The 26,521-nt window shown below is 37.0% G+C and overlaps 1 protein-coding gene across 1 annotated transcript; it reads left to right on the forward strand.

Annotated features, from left to right (window-relative positions):
• The first annotated feature begins 2,498 nt into the window (after positions 1-2,498).
• On the forward strand, positions 2,499-26,458 carry LOC146484378 (TATA element modulatory factor-like). The gene is made up of 24 exons (XM_085104899.1): positions 2,499-2,774; positions 6,223-7,629; positions 8,668-8,787; positions 9,242-9,341; positions 9,491-9,608; positions 9,888-9,943; positions 11,040-11,116; positions 12,191-12,287; positions 14,257-14,342; positions 15,062-15,123; positions 15,270-15,334; positions 15,863-15,914; positions 16,002-16,106; positions 17,047-17,139; positions 19,001-19,055; positions 19,279-19,380; positions 19,446-19,638; positions 20,613-20,682; positions 21,142-21,225; positions 21,787-21,861; positions 22,272-22,436; positions 22,690-22,815; positions 23,422-23,532; positions 24,435-26,458. The coding sequence occupies exons 1-24, from the start codon at positions 2,639-2,641 to the stop codon at positions 24,462-24,464; spliced, it is 3,585 nt and encodes a 1,194-aa protein (XP_084961025.1). The 5' UTR covers positions 2,499-2,638; the 3' UTR covers positions 24,465-26,458.
• The last annotated feature ends 63 nt before the right edge of the window (positions 26,459-26,521 follow it).

The following is a 26,521-nucleotide window of genomic DNA, read 5'->3' on the forward strand; positions in this document are numbered from 1 at the left end:
TACCAAGTGCAATAACGAGTTTTTTGATAACAGGATTTTGTATTAAAAAAAGACTTCGTCTTTCACTGTCGAAAGGGTATGTATATGTCTCTACAAATGAAGACGTCTTTATTAACTTTATTGTTCAGAGTGCCAAGCGCCATCCTCGTATGATAGATTTAGGCAGAGGGAAAACGTTGGCAAAAGGCAATGTCCATTGTATGATTTTTTTTCCTAAGTCCTTATTCAGCAGTCAAAGACTCAGACCAATTCGGAAGATCAGTCACTGTAGTTATGTATAGCTCCAACAAACTGAGTCAATCACAGCAGAGAGTCATTGATATATACTAAAAAAAGGGAACATGGTATAAATATATTTATGAATTCGAAAAAAGTATCCACGTTTTGTAGTCATACTAGTCCAGCAGATCGTATTGCATACAATTTAGAACCGGAACAAAATGTTACCGCAAAAATACATTTGAATTTGTAAACGGTGGCAGCTCTTTCCGTCCAATGAAACTGAATTTTATCATTTTATGATATTTGATTTTCTCTCGGAAAACTTGATCCCTGACCTCCTCGCAGCACTACTGATCCAAATCTCACGGCTTGTGACTGTGATCCCTGATCCCGCCTCATTTTTTGCCTTTGATCCCTGATCCCATATACCTCGTTACGACCCTGTAACAGAGTAACAGAGTAACAGAGTAATAAGGTAACAAGGTAACAGAGCAACACAGTAACAGAGGAGAAGAGTGACAAGGTAACAGAGTAACAGAGTAACAAGGTAACAGTAACGGAGAAAGCGGGCAAAAAATATTTTAACTTATACTTATCCTTTAAGATAAAAAGATGATTAAATTGCAGCTTTTGTGAGGGAGAATTTTTTTTAAAGAAAACGAAAGAAAAATGTACATTATGAATGATAATTTGAATCACAAGAAAATGAAAGAATGCGGGCTTTTTTCTGCCTCTTTCTATGGACACGACGTAAAAGTAACTGATCACTTTAGCTGCCTTTGAGGAAAATTGCGCTTGCTTTTTTTTTTCAGTGCAGTTAAGTGTAGAAAGGCCGCATGATTCAATATGCGGGGACGATGGCGACTTTCAAAGAGGTCATTAATTTTTTGGATGGTGGGAGGGGAAGGGAGGTTAGAAAATTGAGGCGGGTATATGTAGCGCAAACTAGGTCAGCATTATTATTAATGAAGGTATTAGACTTAGGTATTTGCAGTAAAGTATTACAATGGAGAGAGAGAGAGAGAGAGAGAGAGAGAGAGAGAGAGAGAGAGAGAGAGAGAGAGAGAGAGAGAGAGAGAGAGAGAGAGAGAGAGAGAGAGAGAGAGAGAGAGAGAGAGAGAGAGAGAGAGAGAGAGAGAGAGAGAGAGAGAGAGAGAGAGAGGTGTCAGCAAGCCTTTCTGTTTATAAGAGAACAATTCCGTATACTGAACTTTATTTGAATCATTATCGTATGGGCTACCAAGAGTATCAACTACGTTATGAGGTATAATCTACCACATGAACTATAAACTGGTATGATTTTACGACAGGTGCGGTGTTACATTTTCAATAAAGTTTATTGCTTTTGTGTTTTAAGTTGGCATGTTCGCAGGGATTACCGTTGTCATGAATTGATACTGTATTTAGCGCGCCCAATATTATCATTTGCACATTGAAAAATTGCAGACACAAATTTCTCTCCAATTATAAGCCCAGCCGATTTTGAAACGCGAATTTCCCTCCTATAGTAAGCTTCTCTGTATATAAGCCCCTCAAAAAGGTCATTTGAAAAATGTAAGCCCCTGGGCCCGCGGTATGCTATAATTATAGAATTTATTTTTCGTTGCGTTAATTCCTACGCGTCGTGTTAACTTCTTCTTCTCCGCGTGAGTCACGCTCAATGCGTGAGACTTGAGAGCTCTGCAACGGGCTTCTCATCACGTGCGATAATAATTGGTGATGTTATTGCAGTAAAGTCGAAAATAAGGAAAAATAACACTGCTTCTTTCATCTCCGACTCATCTTCAACAAAATGGATAAGCAAGAAAAATAAGATGGAGTTTAAGTTTTCGTAATAATGAAAGCTTATTACGAAAAGACCCCACCAGTAAAGTGACATATCAAGAAAAAAAGAGGCGGTCCTAGTTTTCGGGGGTTTAGGTCTTAGTTCTTGGTTTTGGGGGTCTTGGCTTTCGTGAAAATCCTTGTTACATTATTACTCTGTTACCCTGTTATGCTCTGTTACCTTGTTACACTGTTGCGCTGTTACCTTGTTAGTGTTACCTTGTTACCCTGGTAACAGAATAACAGTGAAAGAAGGTAATAGAGTGACAAGGAGGACACATAAACGAAAAATAAGAGTTGGGGGACATAATGATTTTTAAACAGACGTTGGGGACACAATAACTGAAAATAAAAATTGGGGTCATAATAATTAATTACCATATATGAGGTTCCTACCAATTATGTCCCTGTCGGGGCCCTTTTCTTCGATTGGACCGAGGATTGGACCCGAATGATGTCACTGGTAAACAAAATGGCGGCGATCATACGTGGATAGAGTTTTTTCCTATCGTTCCTTAGTTCCCTTGGAAATAATGTTCATCTTGTAATCCAGGTGCTATACAAGCGCTCTTTACTAAAACACGTTGTACTCATGAGTTGGTTTGATACTTCAGGTTTTTCATCTTTCGCTAAAACAGCGTTCTCTCAGGCGCAAAATCTGCAAAAATCCATCGACCGGGTTTTGGATATTAAAGATGAAACAAGTGATGCAGCTCCAAGTTCTTCAGGTTAGGACATATATTTTGTTTTTCGCTTTCTATAAATTAAATATTAAGGTGTTTCCCAAGGGCCTCGTCCGAAACGAAACGAAACGAAACAAAACTTAAACGAAATCTTCTTCCAAAGAACGAGCGCCTTTAATTCTTCAAATTTGAAGATCATCGTGAGTGTTAACAGTACACACTAGTAACAGTAAAAGAAGTGGCTAACTAAATAAGCTGATAATAATAATAAAAATAAATAAATAAACAAATAGGTAAGTAAGGAACAATCGTGACTGGTGTGTCCTTTGCATTGGTCCCATTCAGTATCAAGCCATCTAAAGAAACAAGAGTGTGATGGGTTTTGAACACAGTACACAACCTCATTCCCCTCCTCCTGCTCACCAGCAATTTCCATCCCAAGTGCTCCAATGTATCATGCTTGATGTGTGATGATATCTAAGACTGACCCCTTTGAAAGATAAGCACAAGTATAGTACACATTTATATGGCCATGATTTCCGTTTGTCCCCCGTTACAACTAATTGGGGGTAAACAGCGGTTAGGTTCATGTCATTAAGGAGTGGAACAATTTAAGCAATGATATTAGGAATTGTGAGTCTATGTTGAGATTTAGATCTACTTATTTTTCAAGTTTATGAGTTACTTTTTGAACGTTTTTTATTGTATTTATCATTTTTATCCATTTCTCTATTATTGTTGTTAGTCACATTTTTATTGTAATTAGTATTCAACTCAGAACCTCCTTGAAAACCACTTAGTGAAGGAGCTTTCTGGTTAAATATTGATTAATAATAAGAATTCAAATTATGCAAACCTAACAGTGCCTTGTTAATGTTGGATTTCATATATGTGACCCTCCACGGGAAAACAGGGACAAAGGTGATAGCACGCTCACAACACGCTTCCACTTCAAAACAAAAGAATTTGATCTTAGCACGCTTAAGGCGTGTTCAGAATCTTGCCTCATTACTGAACCTTTTGTTTTACAGGACACGCTAAAAACAATAAAAGCGTGACCTACCGAACAAAGAAGCGTGATCCATCGAACAAAAAAAGCGTGTTAAACTTCAAAACAAAAACTGTGTGTGAAAACACACCAAAGCGTGACCACTTTACTTTTATTTGAAGCAGACATTCGGAAAAACCTTTTCGTCATGCTGTCAACTTGTCATCCTTTATTCGGAAAAAGCCGAAAACTTCGTGCTATGGATTTGCATCAATCCTTCTTCACATTTGGTCGACATGATTAAGATTTAACGAGCTAAAAATATATTTTTCTCTACCGGGTAGCGTCAAGGGCATTTGTACGTGTATGAGAAGTACCGGTAAAAAATGTAAACATCAAAAGAACAAGAAACATTCCCCGCTTTTTCGCTTCAAACAAAATTAATTTCAAATATGATTTTTCTATCACTTGGAAAGGACATTCAAATCCCACAGCACGCTGGCATGCTTCTGAGCAAATTTATTGAGCGTGTTTTGTTTTCAACAAAATGAAACTTGATCCACGTTGTTCTGGTTACCTAGCACGTGACATAGATCTGCCCTTGATAAGAATTTTGGACGTGTTTCTTCACTGTAAAAAAGCGAAAATAGAAAGGTTTCTATCACAGTTCGAGCTCACTTTGTTTCTCGATACAGTTGAATGTGGTGTGGTTTATCAGAGTCATTCGTAATGAGAAATTTATCGGAAGTGTAAACAAGAGAATTCACTTAAGTATGACACGCGTGAGCGCTGCAAAACAGGTACAAAATTGAAGAAAATTAATGTTTCAGTTCTAAAATCTGATGGGGAAAATATTATGCAAGTTTAAGCGCCTCAGTCACGTCACTTGTGTCACGGCAAATTGGATGACATTTTGGTTCGTTGGAAAATAGAAGCTGCTCAGCTGTCTTCGCAGGAGCCTATAATCGTTTGGAAAATATCCAATAAGCTTTGAAAATGACGTGCCTCATATCCGTACACTTCTTCAATCTTCGGCAATTTTTTGGTCGGCAATATAGACGTAATAGTTGTGCTGTACCTTCGAGATCAAGTTTTAAGTAAGTAAAATGAAAATTTTTGCTACTTTGACCTTCATTGTTAATTCACAGTTTGAAAGGGATCGCACATTGAACGCAAATCAGTCGCGTTTATTTATAAACTTTGCTCAAACTTTCGTCTCAACAATGACAGCTGAAATGACTTGGTGTTTCTGTTATTATTCAAGCGTGTTCTTGAAAGTTTTAGCGTGTTAAAATGCACGCTAAGCATGACATCGAGCACACTTATCGAAACAAAAGGTTTAGCGTGCTAACTATTTCCAAACAAAAGGTAGTGTGTTCTAAATTGTTCTGCAAATTAGTATGCGCATATCCGTGAATCTAGACACGCTAAGCGTGCTGTGTTAGCGTGTTGTGAGCGTGCTATCACCTTTGTCCGTGTTTTCCCCTGGAGGGTCACATATGGTAATATGAATTACCATGGTCTTATGTTTGACCAAACTTATTCTGAGATTTCTTTTCAGGAATGATGAAATGAAGCAAAATGATGAATAAAATTGTAGAATTATAGTTATGTAGTATCATATCAGTTGGATTTCTGTTTGTGATAAACTAAAAGAATAATAAACACTGAAAGCGTGGGGTTTCTAAGTTGAGTAATGATCTGGGGCCGGTTGTTCGAAAACTGATTAACACTAATCCCTGATTACAAATTATCCGATGTTTTCATCTCGCTCAATGAAAATGTTTTTAAAAGCTAATTTTAAGCTAAAGTTAAGGAAAAGTCTACGTCAAAACTGAGGAACAAAATTTGTTTTAAAGAGTCCTTGCTGATTAGCAATTAAACTTGAATCAATATTCATGGTTGAAGTTAACCCAGGATTAGATTAATTGGGCTTTGAACAACCGGGACTGTATTTTGTGAAGCAAACTCTTTATAGTCCATGGTAGTGAAGTTATGTTTTTAAATATTTTTTTTAATATTCCTTGATGTGTTGACAAAAAAAGATGACAAAAAAAAAAATAGCAAGTCAAGAGGTCTGAAATGTCCTGTTTTGCAAAATATGACAGATTGACATTTTGTGAAATGAGTTCTGTGCAGAAAGTGATAATTTTAAACTTAATTGTTTACTTCACAAAATGGTTATAATTATACTTTTCTTAAATCTTTCCTGCCACAATGATGATTTCTGAACAAAAATAGTATGAGCTCTGCATGGACCTTAACATCTTATTTGGCTTCTAAGGTTAAAAATTTTAGTTCAGAAATATAATCATTGCAATGAGAAAAGGTTAAGAAGAGCATTTAGAAAATAATGTAAAGAAGCAATTAAAATATAGTTATAGTCTTAAGGCAATTCTTTGGAAATCCACTCATCTGAGATAATACAGAAGTACATACCCATCTTGGATGGGTGGATGAGTGTCCAAAAGTTTCTTGTTATGGTTTCATGTTCTGTTTCTACAGCTTCAAGCAAGCAAAAATCTGATTTCTCTTCTGTGTCTACTGGTTCTGCAAGAGAGAGTTTAACAACCAGAAAATCTTCTTCATCCTTGTCTACTACAGTACCCTCAAAATCCCCCAGGAAATCTTCCTCGGGTGACACTGATTCCAAAGACATTGACAGTAATGAAAGCAATTCATTCTGGTCATCATTTCTGGGTGACTCGCTTTCATCATCAACAACAAATAATGATTCTAAAACATCAAATCGTAGAACTGCTGGAAGAAAACCTGGCTCTAGAGTAAGTGGAACAGCAGCTGGAAGAAAAGTTAGAAGCAAAGAAGACAGAAAAGAGGCTATTAACACTGCAAGAGATAAAGATAGCATCTCGTCTGCAAAACCATTAAAAGAGGATAAAAGTGATGGCATGGATATCACAGATTCTACAAAAGCAGAAAGTAATTTATTAGTGCCAAGTGTGAATTTATCACAACAGCAAGAAACAGGAGATTTTGCCAAAGACCTATGTAATAAAATTGAAAACAAAATTTGCTCTGATGTTTCTGAAGTAGGGGAAGGTAACTTACCAAAAGGTAGCTGTGATGCACAAAACAACAGTGTTACACCTGTGCAAAGAAGCAAAGGATTGGAGTTAAAGCATTCAAACACTTCCCCTGCTGAACAAAGCCAGAGACATAACAATGAAGAGCTTAATACACCAGGGAATGACAGTGTTCCTTTGCTTAACATTTCTGTGGAGGCAAGCAGCAAAGATCTTCAAAAAGAAGAACCAATTGCTGCTAATGAAGAACCAGTTTCAGTTGTGGAAGTACAAAATCAAAATCGTGACACTCAAGCCATGAATTCTTCTGTATTAGAGCAGCCTGCGGGGTCACATGAAACAAATGCAATAACTCTTGAAAGAATAGTGAAGACCGATGGTATTATTCATTCACAAAATGCCAAGGAAGTTGCTGCTAGAGTAGTTAGCAGTTCAGTAAGCCAAGGTCATGACACGTCTCCTGTTATGGATTCAACAGTCAGTTATACTGTGGTTACGGACGAAGCTGAACACGCATTTCCCACAGAATCAACTGATCAACATAGATTTCACAAGGGTGTGCCACTTGCTAGCTCCACACCAAATAACGTTTTTAACAAAAAGTCTGACAAAGAAACAAAAATTGGAGAGGCCTCTTCACCGGATCCAACTGAAGACAGTGATGTCTTGAATAAAAGTGAAGGTTTAGTTAACATATCATTTACTGGTATCAAGGAAAATGAACCAGTGTTTGTGAATGAAACAGAACTGATTAAAGACGTAGCGTTTGGTAAAGAAAGCAAACAGTCTGAAGATAGTATTCCACAGCAGCAAATAAAAGAGATACCTTGCAAGGAAGTGGAAACACAGCATCTGTCTATGATTAATGGTAAGTCATTTTAAAATGTCTTTTATCTACTTATCAAATCACTGATAATATGTCACATGTACATGCACCTTTCACAGTCCTCTCAGTATGTTTTATACAGTGCTTGAAAAAGCACTTCCCCTGAATAAGTGCTGCATGTGAGAACAAAAATACTAATATATGCTCTGTTCCCCTCAGCAAGAATGTGGCAGATATTTGGAACAATTAGGTTCCAGTCAAGAGCGAGATTCTAAACGAACTTTTATTATGTTGACATTGTTATTGCTGATGTTATTGTTGATATCTATTAACCTTCTAATTAACTTTTATTGTATTGTTGCTATTTTGCCACTTTTGAACAGAAAAAAAGAAACTAAGGTTATGTGCTTGAAATACATAAGAAAAACCGTAAACCTTTAAAAGCTGATGATGTTTTGGTGTTAGTTCACATCAGCATATCAAGTCAAAAGTAGGAATGGCAATTGGAATTATTAGATTACAAACAATAGAGAAAAAATTTATGTCCTTATGGATATGAGTCCCAAAGGTGGAATAAACTAGTAAATAAAAACTATAAATATATAACTACTAGAGTGTTAGGTAAAATTTTTGGCGCAAATCGATTCTGTTTGAGTGTTCAGTGAAGGCTTGATGTTCTTCATGAAGAGCATTTCATAAATCAAGCAGTCAAACTTGCTTGTACATTTCTTGTACATTTTTGCAGATTCACTTGTGTTTACCTCACACATGTGAAGCAGGCTTACAGGTGCGGGTTATCTTTCAATTAAGTTAGAATGTAGTTAATGGGTGTTACAAGTTAAGTTAAAATTTGAACAATTAGCTTTGTTACAACTTAGCTTTGTTACAAATTAGCTTTGTTACAACTTATTCATAAGAAATGATTCAGAAGCAACTCAAACAAAGTGTGATTAATTGCCTTGTTCTCCATTTGAACCAAAAAAAAAAAATAATAATAATAACCCTAGCATTATCTTATCTTTATTTTTAATTGTTGGGTGATTTTGGCTGTTTGAACCGAGCGTTCACTGTTTCTTACAGAGGGTGCTGTAGCACCAGAGAATGCAGGAGAAAACGAGAGGGGCCTAGTAGAGAATGATGCTAGTTCTGTTGAGAGTACAGAAGACTTGAAGAGGAAAATCAAAGAACTCCACAATGCAAGTATTCAATCAGTTGGTGCATCTATTTAATAATTTATTAATGTATAGTTATAGTTTTTGCATGTGAATAAATGAAAAGTTTGCTGCAAAAAAAGAGTGATGTCCATAAAAGTTAACATTTCTGTGCAGGGCTTTCACTAGTTTTTGAAGTCAATAAGCAAAAGGAAAATGTCTTTCTGGAAAAATGGTTGTATTTCTGGTATAATTAGAAAACGAGTAGTACTGTCTAGTGAGTCATATCTCTGGATTGTTAGTAACACAGCTACCGCTGCTGGCCTTAGCAGTAAGCTATAATAGTGAATCAATAATTTGACATAGATATACAGTTAAAATAGGCATTTAATGATGATCAGAAGTTGTTTACACTGGTAAAAGTTAAATTTTGGGCTAATTTTTGCTTAAATAATATCACATTATTTAAGAAAAAATCTCCCTAATTACTTTTTTGTAGGAAGTCATAAACCTTCAACATGTGGTGGAAGTACGTGAGAATAAGCTAGTTGAACTAAGTAAAGAGAATGTGGATCTACAGGAGACAGCTTCCATACTGAGGAGGTTTGTATGTGTACTTTGATCATTTTATTACAAAATGCTTATGATCCTTGTCAAGAAGGTATGTAAGTTTAGTACAAGACCTGCAAATAAGAAAACTGATTAGAAGTAATAAAAAAGAGTTACTTTTGGTTTGTCTTTCCTTTTGTTAGTCAACTGAAGCAAGCGGAGGCTGCTCTTAAAGAAGATGATGAAGAAGTAGAAGAAGTCAGACAGGAATTTACCATCAGGGTTGCAGCCACAGAAAATAAATTTCAAGCAGCCGCAAAGGTTTGTTCTGTTAATGGGCTAATTTGAACAGAGTTCTCTTTGAGGTGGCTCACTAACTTGTTGACCTGTCAGTCAAGACCCTTATATAATGGCTTTTCCCCCACAAGTCTCTTATAGCATCTACAGCTTCTGAACTAGTAAGCAGAAGTTCAGAACGTGCCAATACTTGAAATCTTTTTCAGAAAAGTGTGCCAATAACATATAACTTAACATGAATTAAACATTATATCGATGAATTATAATAGTTACAGTAATTGTAAAAATGAAATTTCATTTCAGGAGAGAGATAAGTTGAAGGCACTTTTGGAACAAACAGAGAAAAATCTTAACTCCAAGTGGGTAGAAATATACAAATTATAAGTTATAAAATATTTTACACCAGTTACAGATATGACTATCAAATGATCACACGTACATGTACTGTATGGGTTTTATTACTGTGTGAATCAGGTAGGAATGAATCTTTTGATGTACCTTTAACAGTTAAAAGCCTCTGGGATTGTATCAACTGTGCATCCATGAGTACCTGTCTTGGATGGATGAAAATTCACTTGTCCAGAAGCAGTTACAAAATTCACAGGCTTACTGTGTTGCGTGTTCTGCAGATTGCTTCACTGTTCACACATATTTGCAATGATAATTAATATAATAATAAGATTTTATTTTTTAAGGTAAGAAACCATGTCAATGAAGTGGGAAAAACAAAGTCAAGCATGTTAATTTATTGTTATCGTTGTACAATACCTCTTTCCTCTTTTTTGTAACATTATCATCCCATCATTATTGTTGTAGTGTGTAGTAAAAATTAACGTAAATTGTAATAATTATTGTCATATGGTTGTTTAATAATGATTGTACTAACACCTGTCACTCTCTTTGTATTAGCTACATAACATACACGTACCCTTGTGTAACAGAACGTGACATTTGAAAAGTTGTTTTATATCTGTGTAGTTAGTCTGCTACTATCTTGACAGTTTAGAGAATAAAGTTTTTTTTTCTTTTTTTAAGGCTTTAAACGATGTCCAACAATTTTTAAAATGTGTTTACACTACTTAAGATTGAATAAGTCATGAACTAATTAGGATATTCAGGTGCATTATTATTCAAAGATTTGAAAACAGTGACAAGAAAAGTATTCTGAATTCTCTGATCTTTTAAGTCATAACCAACATGATCTGCTAGGGTCCTATAGTTATGAAAATGTCTAAGTGTCCTTTTATGAAGCCTGTCCAATTTCCCACTACAGTGGTAATAAATATAGACAAGCAATAATTAAAATATGGCTTTAAGACATCACAAAAAAAGCTTTGAGTCAAAAGCTTTGAGCTGAAGGACAAAATATTCTTAAGTCTAAAAGCAAAATCAAGTTGCTTATTGGTACTTACTTTGGTACATATTTTACTAACATGCTCCATATATTTCTGTCAGGAATGACCGGCAGTCTGAAGAGTTTACAACTCTACTCAAAGAAAAAGATGATCAAATTGCTCAACTATTAGAGGAAGGTAATTTACAAAACACTATTAGAAGAATGAATTGTTGTATTTTCCTGTTGATCAATACAGTATTGATGTGTACGTTTGTATGTGTCACGTAGAAAATATTTCTTGATAGGTTATTTGACAGCAGGTCATTTTATTAGCGGTCAGGTCACAAAAATCATGATAAAGGCAACTTTGAAATGTTTTAGTTCTCAGTGGTGAAATGAAAATCTCATCAACTACTGCATTTGATAGAATTGTAGTTTAAGGTTAGATTTGAGTATTATATGGTTGGAAAGTTTTTACGTAAGGAAGCATGCTGCAATTAAAAAACCAGCGAGATAAATACATCATTTAGAGGGCAAGGACAAAGTATGGACCCCCCTTTTGGACCAGTCTGTGGACCACTGAAGTGGACCCAGTCCATGGGACCCCTATTTTTCTAACCCCCACCCCTGCACCCTCCCCTTCCCCCCCCCCCCCCCGAACAAAAAAGGGGATAACATAACTCACTCAACTTCCTCTGTTAGTCCAACTCAGTACAGTCCAGTATTTCGCTTCCAGGGGCATCGCTACCAAGCTTTTGTTGATGTTGTTAATTAGTGACCAACTGAAGAAATATTCCCATTCAATAGCCAACAATCAGGCAAAGGTAGTTCAAACTATTTCAAGGCTGAAGAATCCTGTTCAACTTGAACTGGGTATGCATATGTAAATGCATGTGAGTTCTCTTATCCTTGTTTTTTTTTTGTGGGGACAAAAACAGCAAGGTCGATGGACTGAGTCCAATTAAGTGGTCTGTGGACCCTGTCCAAAATGGGGGTCCAAAAACATTTGTTCTTGCTTTCATTCAGTGACTTTTATGGATGTTTGACCATGCAATGTATTTTCAAGGATCATGTACATGACATGTACCATCGTGGCTAAAATTAACACACAAAAGTGTTGTCACGGTATGCCCTGGTAAAGGCCCCTTTACTGTGGTTACTTAGAAGTTGCTCCTGATAGGCCAATTCAAAAGGACTTACACAGAGCAGGTATTAAATGTGGTCTCTGTTTAGTTGCATGAATCAACTGTCTTTTTCATTTTAATACTAGGGGAAAGGTTGTCTAAACAGGAACTTCAAATTAACAATACTATAAAGAAACTGAGAGCCAAAGAAAAAGAAAACGAAGCACTAATAAAGAAAAACAGGTAATAATAAAATCTCTGGTGTTAATTGTCTTCCTTGTGGCTCTAAGGAAGCTTTCTTTACTTCTATTCATTATTATTAAGTGGCCGTCACTTGCATAATGTGCTGCTTCTAGTAATACCCTAGTAAATACTTTATCTTTTTCCTTTTTAACTCGTGAATGCACGCATGCGCAATGAACGAGTTATAGCGATAGCTGACTGTTGACTTGGTTGGTTGGTTGGTTGGTCGGTTCTGTCATTAACTTTCGGGCGTGCGCAGTGAATGAGTTTTAAATTCAATTAGTGGAAAAAACACGGGAACATTTATTGTTCACGGCGCATCAGGATTTTCTTATTCAATATCTAGAGAATAATTTGACGATCATTTAGTGCAAGAATGGAGATTTTTCGTTGAATCTGAGCAAAGTTACAAGTTTTTTTCAGTTTTTCAGAAAGTCTGGGGTCGTAAACTCAATTAGTGAAAAAAAAAACGTGAAAATTTTTTTCACGACGCATCAGAATTCTCTTATTCATTCTGTAGAGAATAATTTGACAATCATTTTAGTGTAAGAATGGAGATTTTTTGTTGAATCTGAGCAAAGTTATTGGTTTTTTCGTTTTTTTTCCACAAAGAGTGGTGTCTTTTAAGAATTTAAAACAAGTTAATTTAGAAATAATTTAATTAAATAATTATTTAATTTAAAAGTAATTGTCGGCATGGACTTCGAATAAACAAGACGGTTTTTAGAGCTTTTACCTTTAGCACTAGTGGCCTTATTTATTGTAGGCCTCACCGATTTTTTCACCGTTGCGCAACTTGAAATTTTGCCACCAAAAAATATTTCACGCCAGAAAATGTCTTCAGCTGAAAGAAGCACTCTTATTAACTGAAATGTTCACTGCTAATCAAAACTTTTTGCATACATGAAAACTCGACATCTTTCATCATATTTTTCCTTCTCATACAAAAGTATTACATCAAGTAGATTAGTTTGCTAAAAGAAAAAAGTTTTGCTGTCAGTTTTCATGCGAAAGCGGAACGTGCCATGTCACACATCATTGACGTCGTAAACAAAATTATGCAAATTTCTGGTGAAATGAACACTTTAAGATCTTGTCAGCTTTCATAGAGGTTTCAAAGGGAAAAAATGTTTCATTTTCGAAATTTACAACTGGTAATTTATGGGAAAGCAAAAGGACGCGGTTGATAAATAATTCTTATTTAGCAAGAGCTTGTCATATTTCATTATTTTTACTTGAGGATTGCGTGGACTGAACTCCAAAGGAAAAATTTCACGCATTTATGTCGGGCATGAAATGCAATGCGATACTTTGTTGAACAGATAAATTCCCTTTGTGAGATCAGCTTGAAAAACACAAATCTACCTGGAAGTTAGAAAAAGTATGCCCAACAGTAATTTTGTAATTTTAATTCCCCAAAAAACTTCACTTGCCCATCGGGCAAGTGATGGTCAGAATCCACTAGCCTGATCGCAAAATCCAGTAGCCCCGGACTATCGGACACGAATTTGCATGACGTAGCTGCACATGGCGTGCTTCTATGAACTTTGAATAAAAAAACACATGATTTTTTTTAATCGTCGCATCAGAATAATCTTATTCAATCTGTAGAGAATAATTTGACTATCACTTTTATAGTAAAAGAATGGTTATTTTTCGTTACATAATCGGGCAAAGATGTAATTTCTTTTAGCTTTCAAGGAAGTTTCCGTAGCTGTCTAAATTTCAATTACTATGTGTCATCTGCATTCACGAGTTGGCTCACAGGAGCCTTTGCTTTCGTTTTCTGTGGTGTTCGAGTCGGTTGCCCACTCCAGACCTGCTAGTCTGAATCTGGGACCACAACCCCAAACTATATAGTTAGCTCAATCTCACTTAGGAAAACGGCTAAAAAATGTAAGTGGCATAGAGTGCGGCATAAATGAGGCCACTTAATATTAACTTCAATTATGCATTGTTGTTTCAACAGCAAAACAATAGAGGAACTAACATCTGAAAATGCAAGACTTACTGAAATCCTAAAAGTGAAAGAAGATACTGAGAAGAAGCAAGCAGGTACAGATTGTGATAAGACAGATCATGTTATGTACTGTACAGATAAAGGGCAGCTGGGATGGCACAGTGGTGAGAACACTTGTCTCCCACCAATGTGGACTGGGTTCAGTTCCTGGTGTGTGTCATATAATTATGGGTTGAGTTCGTATACATGTATGACACAATACATTGTATGACTTGAAGTGAAAATGTATATGTCACATAGGTGAAATCTTCATAAATCTGATCACATGGGGCCATTATAAATTTCTGTATGAATTATACAGCTTGTTTTGCCCCACACATACTAATTTATTCATATCATGGCCATCTTTATTTTTTTCGCATTGTGCAAGAAGTCTGGTGAAAGTGGTGTTACACTTAGTCAATGCTGGGGTCACCTATAAGTGACAAGGAGCAAGGGTTTTTGGTCACCTCCAAATAATTATTTTTTGTCTTCCCTTAGCTGAAACTGTGTGCAGGGGTATTGTGAAGTTTTACATGAAACATGCCACACTATTCAATAGTTTAAATTGAGTTCTTGACAATAAAAGTCATTTAGGGTAAAAGCATTGAGCAAGAAGTGTTTATGAAGCAGCAGATAATCTATATTACCCAGTTGACAGAAATGGCATTTCCTTTTCCTATGTGCCTTTATATGCTACAGTATTTAGTTAAAGTTGATAAGCATACTTTTTGACTTCCAACAGTATAGTAATCACAGCAAATCTGTTTTTCAGATGCCATCACAAAACTGAATGCATATGTTGAAAAACAAGAAGAGAAAGTCACAAAACTCAACGTGGGTACCCTGTATAACCTCTTGATGCAATATTAGTACATGTTAAAGATGATTTTTAATTATTCATTCCTGGTGGTGTGTTGTTAGGGAGAGATCCTGCAACTTTGGAAAAAACAGAATTTTGAACTATGCAACTTTTTTGTTAGTCTGATTTAGATGATGCTAATGAGAAGCTGAGAAGCATGCAAAGCACACTGGATAATGCCTACAAGTGAGTAAGAGTACTACCAATAAATACTACTACTACTACTACTATGAGGATGACGACAACGGTGGTGGCGGCAACAACGACGACAACATTATGATTTTGTATGGCCTTAGGTGATATCTCGTCAAGTTGTATTTAGCCTGTGAGCAGTCTCCTGAGTAAAGAAGAGGATTGGTAAATAGAACCCAGACTGGGGAGGGGAGGGTGGATGTAGTCTGTATGTGTAAGAGTGACACTACCATTTGGCTGAATCTGGTAATTTGGAAAGGTGAGATTTAAACGTGTATGAGCTCTGTTGCCCCAAACCCCCCCCCCCCCCTTCCCCCACTTCCTTACAAGCCAAGCCAGGTGCAGTTCACTCTGTTGCCACTAGACTCTTCACAGTTGTGGCATTTACATCCCTTCTGTTTGTTATGGGTCAAAGTAGGCTGTATTTATTAATGCAATTTGCTATTTCTCTTGCAATAAATTATATTGTTTTGGTAGTATTGTGTGAATAAGGCCTCTTGTTTTACTTGTTTTCAACTGCAGACAACTGGCAGATTTACATAAAGAAAATGCATCTAAAGACAGTGCAGTACAGGTTAGTTTATGATCGATTTTTAAGCAGAAGTTCTTTTATTTTGAGGGACAATTTTCTTATCAATATTTATTTCAATTTTTTTGACAGGAAGCAGCTCTCAGTGCTGAGATGAATGCCAAGGAAGGACTAAGAGTTGCAATGCAGAAGAGGGAAAGACAGTTTAAAAAAGAAATTGAAACATTAGAATTCCAGGTATACCTTTTACTCAGTATAAAACTATTGTGTGTAAAATTATGAAGTTAACAATTAAAAGTGAAAGGAGATTTGAAAGAAGGTGTGGGAATTAATTAGTTGAGCTCATTGTTTGACGAAGACAGAATATTTCAAGAAATTATCCTGAAGGCTTTTTTCATTGTGTTTGTTTTATTAAACAGGCTTCTTGGGTTGAGCTCAGTTTTAGGTTTACTGTTTTTTTTTTCCTGGATTAATTGCCCCAGACATGCTGCGTTTCCTTGCTCAGCATACCACTCATCCCAGGGATCTGGTTTTCTCTTGGCCAAACGAACAGTGTAACAAATGAATTTAAATATATGAAACATATATTTTTTAACTGTGGATCAAATAAGTATGCAACTTAAGCAACTGCGCTATCAAGCTAACTGGGAGCTAGTCATAATGCTTAAGTTGCGTACTAACTGCGAGGATCTTTCTTCTATTTGATCTTTCATCTGCAGTTCAAAATATATGTTTCATATATTTACATTCATTTATTCATCCTTCTCGGGTGTATTACAAACTCACAATATGACCAGCTCCCAGTTGGCTTGATAGCTCAGTTGGTAGAGCACTGCACTGGCATCGCAGAGGTCATGGGTTCGAATCCTGCTCAAGCCTGAATTTTTTTCAGGCTTTCTTTTCACAACTGCAAGGATCTTAATTCTATTTGAAACAGTGTAATGTAAGATAAACAAAACAAAATCACAACTCCCTGCTTCCAACTTTGTTGCTGTATTACAGTGCCACACTTTATTTATTGGTTTTGTACCATTCTCTCCTGTATCCCTTTGTTTAGAGTAACTTCAATGCATGCGTAAGTGACTGTATTATCCTATGTTGTGCAGCAAAGCTGAGTCATTTAGTTTTATTGCTGGACATGCATGCATGATAACCCTCAGGGACCTTGTTCTTCTAGATAAGTGATCTTCAGAGTAGTGTTCAAAGAGGTGAGCAGCAAGCCAGCAGAAGAGAAGATAACCTTCGTCAGGAGATTAGTGACCTGCAGCAGGTGAGATTATACAGAAAATTATCACAGTAAAATCACAGGTGAATTTCCTTGTGAGTTCACCTTACCATTTTAATGCGTGCACTTATTCTGACTGAAAATCTATTCCTTGACATAAAGTTTGATGTGATTAAACCAACTAACAATGACAACAGCTAGTTGTTTCACTCAAAGTTAACTGTGATTTTGTAATAAATCCTCTTGTCATACTTTGTAATTAAGTACAGTGAAACCCCGCTTTACAGGCACCCGCTTTTGGACACTCCTTATTACAGACAGTTTTCTTGGTCCCGCTCCATACTTTTTCCTTAAAATTAACCCGCTTAATAAGGACACTCTGTAATACAGACACTTTTTCTGGTCCCAACGGTGTCTGTTATAACGGGGTTTGACTGTATCCAAGTTTGAAAAATACTATTGTTGCCCCGCAATGTGTGACTAATAAACTGATAATCCTGAATGGTAAATCTGGATACAATGGTATTATTTTCTTAATGATAGCTCAGAACAGTACAGTACCTCTAAAATGAACGTGAATAGATCTATGTCTGGTTCAGAGACTACCAAATAACAATGAAAGGAAGCTCGTGTTTGAGAAATATACTTAGATGTGTGTGAAAGTTGTTAGCTTGTTTTTTTTTTTTAAACAAAATTAGACTTTATTTTCAAGAACACATTACTTACGTTATATTACAATGCTTTCACTACAGATTACTTACACTACTAACAATACAAAACTCTATTTGCCATTAAAATGGTGTTTCAAACATACAATTTTTTTAGCTTAATTACTTACAATGTGGCTGTATATACTACTAACTACTAACTTCACTTACAACATTACTAACACCGTAAACAAAACAAAAAATATGTATATTGATTAAATAAATATCATAAAAAGTTTTGATCACTGATTTTGTAAAACACACCGTAGAGGAAAGAAGAACTAAATGTTTTGTAAAAAATCCCACTTTTTGATTTATTTAGCTTGTGTGCCTGATTTTAAGTTGTTAGCTTGTTCCAGGTATTCAGATAGTAGGGAGCAGTGGAAAAATTATTGTGATGCGAGTATCTTGTGGTTTTTCCCTGCTCCTTGCCTTTATTATTCACATGCAATGCAATTTACTCTGCCCCCCACCCCACTATCTGAACGCCTGGAACAGGCTAGGAAGTTGTTACTTAACAATATTATTCACCAAAGTGGAGGTGAATAGTGATGGATATTTACCGAGCCGAAAAGCGGAGAGGTAAATATCCATCACTTTCACCGACACTGAGGTGAATAATTGTTTTAGTACATACCACACAATTTCTGACAATGTACCGACAAATGGTATGAAATTTTAAAATCTCGCACACCATGCAGTAAGCGATTTCTAAAAGTTCCGTCTCGCTTTCTTGCGTAAAACGTTTGGAGATAATTGTTTAGTTCCTACGGTGTCATTTCTTCATTTTTTCTTTGAAATTTGTCTTGTCGTTGAAACCATGCTGAAAAATATTAGATGTTTCATTGTTTTCATTGTAATTTTAGTGCTCGGCAGTTTTCGTAAACAAGTGATTGTATTTTCATTTTTCGCCTTAGAATACGAGGTTGAAAAGATTAAATAACTTACCATTTATTGCCGTCAAACCAAACTTTGTTGCCATTTATGTATTTTTTTTTTTTAGCAGCCGCCTCGCTTATCGAAATAATTTCCTCTTAAGTAACCGTGGCGAAATGGGAAGCCATCTTGTTTCTCTTCGGTCGCTTGGAGGTGAATATGGTACTTGGCTAATTACCTCTGAGCTAGCCAATCAGCAAGCACGAAAAGTGCTATTCACTTGTGTGGTGTATACTAAAAAATATATCAAATGGTTTGAACAGAGATTGCAAGAAGCAGAGGCTCGGAATCAAGAACTTACAGAAAGTGTGACGCATGGTATGTAAACATATGATACAAACCGCCACCTTGCTGATGATTAGGAATAGTGTTCATTTAATGAATGACTCACTTCAAGATCATTCAACATTTGCAACTTAACAAAAATTGAATGATGCTGAGACTTCGTTGTTGTCAACTTAACAAAGTACTTGATTATTCTTTCTGGCATTAATATATGTTATGTTTATGTTACTTTGTTTTATGTTTGTGCAACTCACAGCTACAAGACCACTTTTGAGGCAGATTGAAAACCTGCAAAGCAGCTATGGAAACCATACCCAAACCTGGGAGAGAGTGGAGAGGAACTTAACAGAGAGACTTAGTAAGTGCAACTCTGAATTTTTGCGTTTTCACATTTGTTTTGTGACTGATGACCTTGTGTTGCAGACGAGGCTCAGATTCAACTGGCTGAGGCACAAGAGAAGGAACGTGTAGCAACGGAGCATGCGCTGGAGTTAAAGTCTCGAGTGGCAGCGGTGGAGTCGCAGTTGATCACATATCGGCAAGACAAGTCACGGCTGGAGGCTACTCTGGAGGTGGAACGAACCAAGCTAGACACTGCAGAGGATGCAAGGAGCAGGTAATTACAATAATCAATAAAAAACTGTTTCATTGTATTATGCAATTCCAGAGTTTTGATTGGCCTAGCAGCCATAGTATATCATACTCCACAAATATTGGCCATTAAATTGTCTGTCTTTCTCGAAAAATGAAATCAGGAAGATCTAACAATATTTTTTTGTTGTTTTTGATAAAATAATTAATTGCTCGCCCTTGCTGGATATGGGATGATTATAGTGAACTCGGCACTATGCATTAATACGTTGGCTGTCTATCACCTAGCTACCACCTCATGTCCAGTGCGCTCATGGAATAGATGTTTTGTATACTAAACTTATAGGGCTGAATGATTGTTCAGTTTTACAAAAACAACACAGCAACAACTACACGCAGCCTTAGTTTTGCCAAGACTCCAATCTAATTTAATAAGTATGTATTATTTTCAAAATCCAAATAATTGAGCGGGGACTTAGGAGTCTAGCCGGTTCGTCGAGACGTCATTCCGTCAAACGAAATTGGTTTGAATCTCATAATGTATTTGAATGGTACGGTTTTCTTTTAGTTGGTTTGGACAGAATGACGTCACAAAAATTGTTACAAAATGGCGGCACTCAAAATTGAATTTTGCACTCAGATGATTTCAGGAACGAATTTCATATTGATCGGATACTGAACTCATAGTTCACTTCTTTTTTGGTTGATTAAGCACAGATGTGATTATTCCCCGAGTGATTTCATTCTACCAAGGCGTATTTTATTCTCTCTCTTTCCCTGTTTTGTTTTTCCACAAACATAGAATTAATGAGCGCGTATGATTTTTATTTGTTGCCGGTCTGTTTGCCTGTTGATTAGTGTATTGTATTTGTTATTTTCTTAGTAAAGTTTCTTTGTTGTTGTTGTTGCTACGTACACTCCTTCCTATCGATGTTGCCATTGCTTTGCCATGTCCAATCACATCTTCTTTCTTCTGATTTTTGTTTTGAATTGTTCCAGGGAAGCTGCTAGAGCAGAGGCAATGGAAATCAAATACCGAAAAATGATGGAAGATAACAATGTGGAAAAGGTACTGACATTAAAGAGTTGTTTGGATGGTTCTACTTACAAACGGCTTACAATGCAACTTACGGCCACCTCTTTATTATTCTTATCACGGCCACTTTACGGATTGATTTTTGTTAATGCTCCAAGTTGCTTCGTGCTACAGAGGCCGGGTTAAGCTCCAGCCGTGTGGGCTACTTGGGCTCGTAGTACGAGCTTACCTTTATTTATCCACTTACAAATACCGTTTCCCCACGAGCTTACCTTGTGAGACTCTTCTTGTAAAATCCTCTGACGAAAGCTAAAAGATGCCAGGAAAAGGATGAGGCGAAGAAGTTGTGTTTTTGTCGCAAATACAATAATGTTGATTGTAGTTTTTGCCGCTTCCAGAATAGTAGTTCTTGTTTTGTGCCTTTCACAAATTCTTCAAAGTAAAAAGGAACCTCAGAATGCACGTTGATGTCACGTGACATGTTCATTGCAGGCCTTACTTGAACAGCAGCTGGCTGTTGAAAAAAGTAAGATGGAAACAGAGAAGAAGAGATTTCAAAGTGCCATGAATGAGAAGGTGAGTTTGCTGCGGTTTGACGCTGTCTATATGAATAGGGAGTATTTATATGAAGACATTTGATCGGTCAGTTAAAGAACTCTACTAAATGAAGCATTGCCTTTACCTTACATTCGTTTTACAAAAAAAAAAAAAAAAGAAGAAAGACAGACACAACAACAAAACAACTAAGAAGAAAAGTGCTATATATTGTCACTTACCGACAGCTACTAGAAATGCCGGCAATTTTTTCTCCCTACCATATCCTCCAAACAAACATGAAAGAACAAATGGCAGTCATAAGAATGGTGTATTATTCGCTGAGTGACACAGGCAAAGTCGGAAAAAGGAAATTCCAGTGCTCCTACGAGGTGTCGAACCTAAGACCTCCCGATTACTAGTTCGGATGCTCTACCACTGAGCTTCAGGAGACTCGTGGGAGCTAAGGCCATTAAACTAGGTTCATGGGACAAACATCCTGCATACTGCTAGGATTTGAATGTCAATGTGTGGCATACGCGCAATGGAATAAATTTCGACCGGATATTTTGTCACCATGCTCAACACTGTTGATATTTTTAGGAGCGAATATTACTGCAGCAATCCAGCCTTTCTGGAGTCCCGCCATCACCCTCTGCCTCAAGTGAACTCTCACAGGTAGGAGATGATTAGTAATCAACTTAGTAGAGGGCAACTACATCCTAAATGACCGAGGCCTTGGAACTAGTCGAGTGTCTGCAAGTTACAAATCCAACGAACAATGGTTTGTCAACAGTTCCGGTTTTCGGTGCAAAAACGCCATATTTCTACCAAGAACAAGCAAAGCAACAACAACAGAAAAAATGAAATTATTTAAGACATTCTTCCCTGCGTTGTTAATTATTAACAAAATCAAATAACTTGCAATGAATTTATATTTTTTCTTCTTTTTTAAAACTAAATATGACGAAGCTTTTCGCACATTCTGAGCACCGATCCTACGGCTTTACTGTGAATTGACTTTGCCGTTATTTACTTCTTTGAAGAGCAAAAGCGTGATGAAGTATACTTGTCTAATGTTCTTATAGGATGAGTTTCCTGAGGCCTCCCCCCACAGGACACATATGCGGCAGAGTAGCAGCGGTAGCTTTATTGATGGCATCTCCAGAGGAATCATGGGAGGTAGTACCGCTATGGTAGAACGACTGCAGGCTCAGGTCAAGCAAAAGGATGGCGAAATTGAACTTTTACAGGTATTGGGCAGATTGGGAAGGTTTTAAACTGAGACATCGCAGGGAACACGGTTTGACAAGCTCACAACAACAAGAACAAAGTAGCAAAGTAAACAGAGAGATGAAACCTGTAAATACATCAACACACGAAATGAATACCAGGCTTGGTTAGCAGATCAGATTTTTCAAAGAAATTTCAAGAATTTTTTTTTTTTAATAGTTTCTTATGAATTTCCGAGAGATACGAATAACCGCGTAGTTTTTTTTACCATAGGAGGAAATTACCTCTCTGCAGAAAACGCGTGATTCGCTTACAGAAGAACTAACCATTCTCACATCAAGGGTAGAAAACCTGGAGCGAGACAGCCAACTGTTGGCTGAATTGCGAACGCGACACAAGGTAAGGAACGGCACTTGTAGGAGGAGAGGAAAGAGGGTGGTTTGTGATTTTAAAAAATAGACAAAGCGCAGAAGATGTTGTGAAATCATTGACTTTGGAGCAGGTCACCGGACCCAGTGTGCAAGAGTCAGAGACCTCGGTATGACGAAATTACAATCTCTAACAGTGTACTGATCTACTAGGATTGGCTGTAAATAAATTGGTCTTGTAGGAAGGAGACAAATTGTTTGTAACCACCTGTTCTTCTCTTTAGATGGCCTTATTGTATGGACTAGCTGTTGCATCATAGAATCAAGCAACTCTTACAAATTACTGTTCAATATAAAAATGCGTTATTACGTGCAATATGCAGGGCCTAAATAAGTAAGTAATGAAATTTTAGGCAAAAGTGAACTATATTTGTTTGCACAGTATTTGGTAAACAGCCTGTCTAGCACGTAATACTACAGCACTGTCAGCAGATGAATAACATCAACTGCTCCATGCTGAACCACTTGGACAGAGCCCCGTGTATCACAGCCTACTGATGGCGTGTTATCAAAGTGATACTGCTAAAATCCGTGTCAAAGTTAACCTTGTTTCACTTATCATTGTCATGCGTTTTAGGAGCTGGAGCAGCGGCACAATGCTGTGTTGCAAATGTACGGTGAAAAAGCTGAACAATGTGAGGAGTTGAAGATGGACTTGGAAGATGTTAAATCCATGTACAAATCACAGGTAAAACGGTCTCTGCTATCATATGCCAGAAATCTTCCGAGACATCGTAGCGATCCTGGTTGGGGGAGTGTGTTGGATAGTCTGGAGGGTAGCATGCTTCTATTTTTTTTTCTTCTTACTTTGTTTCGGTCAGCTTAAAATTCACATTGGAGGCCCTCTCCCCTCACAGGTCGTTGTCGTTGTGCAACTCGGCCGTGTAGTTTATATATTCAGCACGACAGGTCCCCGATGGGAATCAAACACATCTGCACACCGGTCACGCGCATGCTCTAACCACTGAGCTACTAGGAGACTGGTGGCAAGCTAGGTCATGTACTAGGTTTCACGTCTTGGATACTGCTAGGATGTTAATAACAACCCTTAGTGAATTGCCAAGCTTGCCCGCACGAGTCTTCCTTTAGCTCAGTGGTTAGAGCGGCATCCAAGGTCCTTCGGCTCGATTCCGGTTGAGGACTGAAGTTTTTCATAGAGTCAGTAGAGTGAGTTTGAAGGTGTACTTTTTGGCTTACAATGCAGGTCAGCCATTGACTGTTTTACCTTTGTTGTGTTGTAGAAGCAGTTTCAAAAGAAGTCTTCAATGTAATGCGACCATATTGTATCTAAACCGTGAAATCATCGTGAGAGTAAAGTTATATTTGAAGGATTTTAAAATGTTTTGATCGTGAAAAGGCTGACTGACTCGTTTGCATTTTTTCCTGTTGTAAACCACTACGAGCAGGCTCGTGGTTTCCATGCAGGGCTGTTCTTCGTACTCTTCGTTACTTTCCATATTTGTGGGATGACCTTCTTTTCTTCTTTTATGACGTGAAATAAGCTGGCCACATATAAATACAAACAAATATACGAGTTGCAACGGAGACCAATCAATTTTTTCTCTCTTATCTTTTTTTTTTCCTCCACAGATTCAAGAACTTCTTGGAGCTGCAAGATGACAGAACAGCTTGCTTACAGTATACTTTAGCTATGTTAATTGAACTTCAGTTAACAGGCACTCCAAAGTTAGAGCGCTACAAACAGTGCCAGCACCACAAGAGAGTGGTTCTCAGCGGCTTTTTATGCGGACATTTCAGGATTTCATTAAGCAAGGAAGGCTAAAAGGTCTAATTGTAAAGGTTTTGGTTACAGCTGCTACTTTTGACGTTGCACCTGAGGACATTCCTATATTGCCAAATTTAAGGTCGCGTAGGACCCTTGCCTATCTGGCAATAAATTCATAAGCTAACCTTCTGTGGTTGGTGTTAGGTTTTTACTCCTAAATTTCTTAAAAATCTCTGAATTTCTGAAGTCGATCGCGCTGGAAATTTGCAGGGATATTGTTAGATTACTAATTAATAATAAAGATACTTGTTATTGCTATTACTAATACCGCCAACCAGAATGCATTGAATAACTTATTTTAAAAGCACGCCAAAAAATCTTGTCATGAATAATCTGCGTACATATTATTAGAATCAGTCGTCACGATTCCAACATACTCTTTAAAATGAGGCTCCTGCGCGATCTTAAACATAGTTTTAAAAATGTAACAGTCTTAAAACAATTTGAAGGTTTTTATGAACACAAAAAGTCAGTAACAAGAGGTGTAGACTCCTTACGTGGGCAGACTGATTTCTGGTCATAACCTGGTCATGTGTTTTTTGCAATAAACCACGCTAAAGCATGTAAACAAAAGCTATCAGTTATCTTAGCATATTCCTTAAGGTGGCTCACAACAGTTTCCAGCACAGTTCCTTAAGTTACCTTGTGATTGATTATTACAACCGCGCTTTATCAGTGGACACTACAATAATGCATCGTGGAGAGGGATTCAGAGCGACCTTAAATTGTCGAAAATTTAAGGTGTCTCTGAAACATTACACTTTAATAGTACAAATGGGGGTCACCGAGCTCGCTTTTGAGTTATAATCACTTAAAGCTAAATTTAAGGCTGTTCTTAACAAGCAATATTGTTGCTATGTTTTGAACATATAAAGTCGAGTTAACAACCATAACTTGTTCACCAATAATTAGGCATGTCTTTGATACCATTACTGTTGTATCAACTGATAAAGAGTGCTAGTATAAATCGACTGCTTATCTGCTGTTGTTACCAACGGGGCTGTAATATGTGTTCCCTTTTCTGGCCATAATAGACACAAACGTATATTTCTTGCTCAGGAGAACGAAAATAGCGTTTGTGGTTTGATTCAGGCAGCGGGCTCTTAGTCCGGCCACGATGAAAAAGAGAGAAACTTCTTGGCAAAGGCCAAATACCAAACTACTGATATTTTTCCTAAATTTTAGAGGCGTTCTACTAATTTCTACGAATAGAAACAAGCAACATTTTTAAATACTACTTCCCATAAAAAAAAAAAAATGTCAGCAAAACGAAATTCAACAACCTGTGCATTAGCTCTCACAGATTCCCGCCTTCACTGGCAACAGGAATGTGTCAAACCAGTTACCAAATGAGACTTGAAATATTATTTACCTATTAAAATGTTGTTTTCAATTGGAAAGTTCTATCATCATTGTGGCCGGACTACAGGCTGCCACACCATGGTCCAGTCACTTGTCATACCAATCTTATTCCACGCATATGTGCTATGTTGAACGCTGGGTACTTGACTGGTTTGTAACGGCAATGGGGAATACCTAGTGTCCAGAGATAGCCATGCATAAAAATTATTTATTAAGAGTTGAATCTATAAATTCTGGGAGTGGGTTAGCATAACTGCAATTAGTGTAAAAATGCATGCCGTATTTTATTTTAATATGGCGGTGTTAAGTGGAACAAGCTGAAATGGCGTAAGGTTGGGGTATTTTTATCTTAAATGTAAATCTAAAGCAAATAAATGGTTTTGCCCTGGGAATGTAAATTGTCATGTTAAACATTGTAGTTTTGGGGAAAGGGCAATCATATTAAATGGCAGATTAATTTGTCGTTTCTTTTGGTTTGTCATAGTCTGCAATGAGACTCTTTCTAGCCACTCAATATTTAGTACGTAAA

This window comes from Pavona decussata, unplaced genomic scaffold (genome assembly GCF_977016875.1).
Source record: "Pavona decussata unplaced genomic scaffold, jaPavDecu1.1 SCAFFOLD_34, whole genome shotgun sequence".
NCBI classification, from domain to species: Eukaryota; Metazoa; Cnidaria; class Anthozoa; order Scleractinia; family Agariciidae; genus Pavona; species Pavona decussata.

Coding starts and splice junctions, on each gene's coding strand:
- LOC146484378 (XM_085104899.1), top strand. CDS start 2,639: ATGAGTTGGTTTGATACTTCAGGTTTTTCATCTTTCGCTAAAACAGCG. Junction 20,683..21,141: donor AAGATAACAATGTGGAAAAG/GTACTGACATTA, acceptor TGTTCATTGCAG/GCCTTACTTGAACAGCAGCT. Junction 21,862..22,271: donor CCTCAAGTGAACTCTCACAG/GTAGGAGATGAT, acceptor ATGTTCTTATAG/GATGAGTTTCCTGAGGCCTC.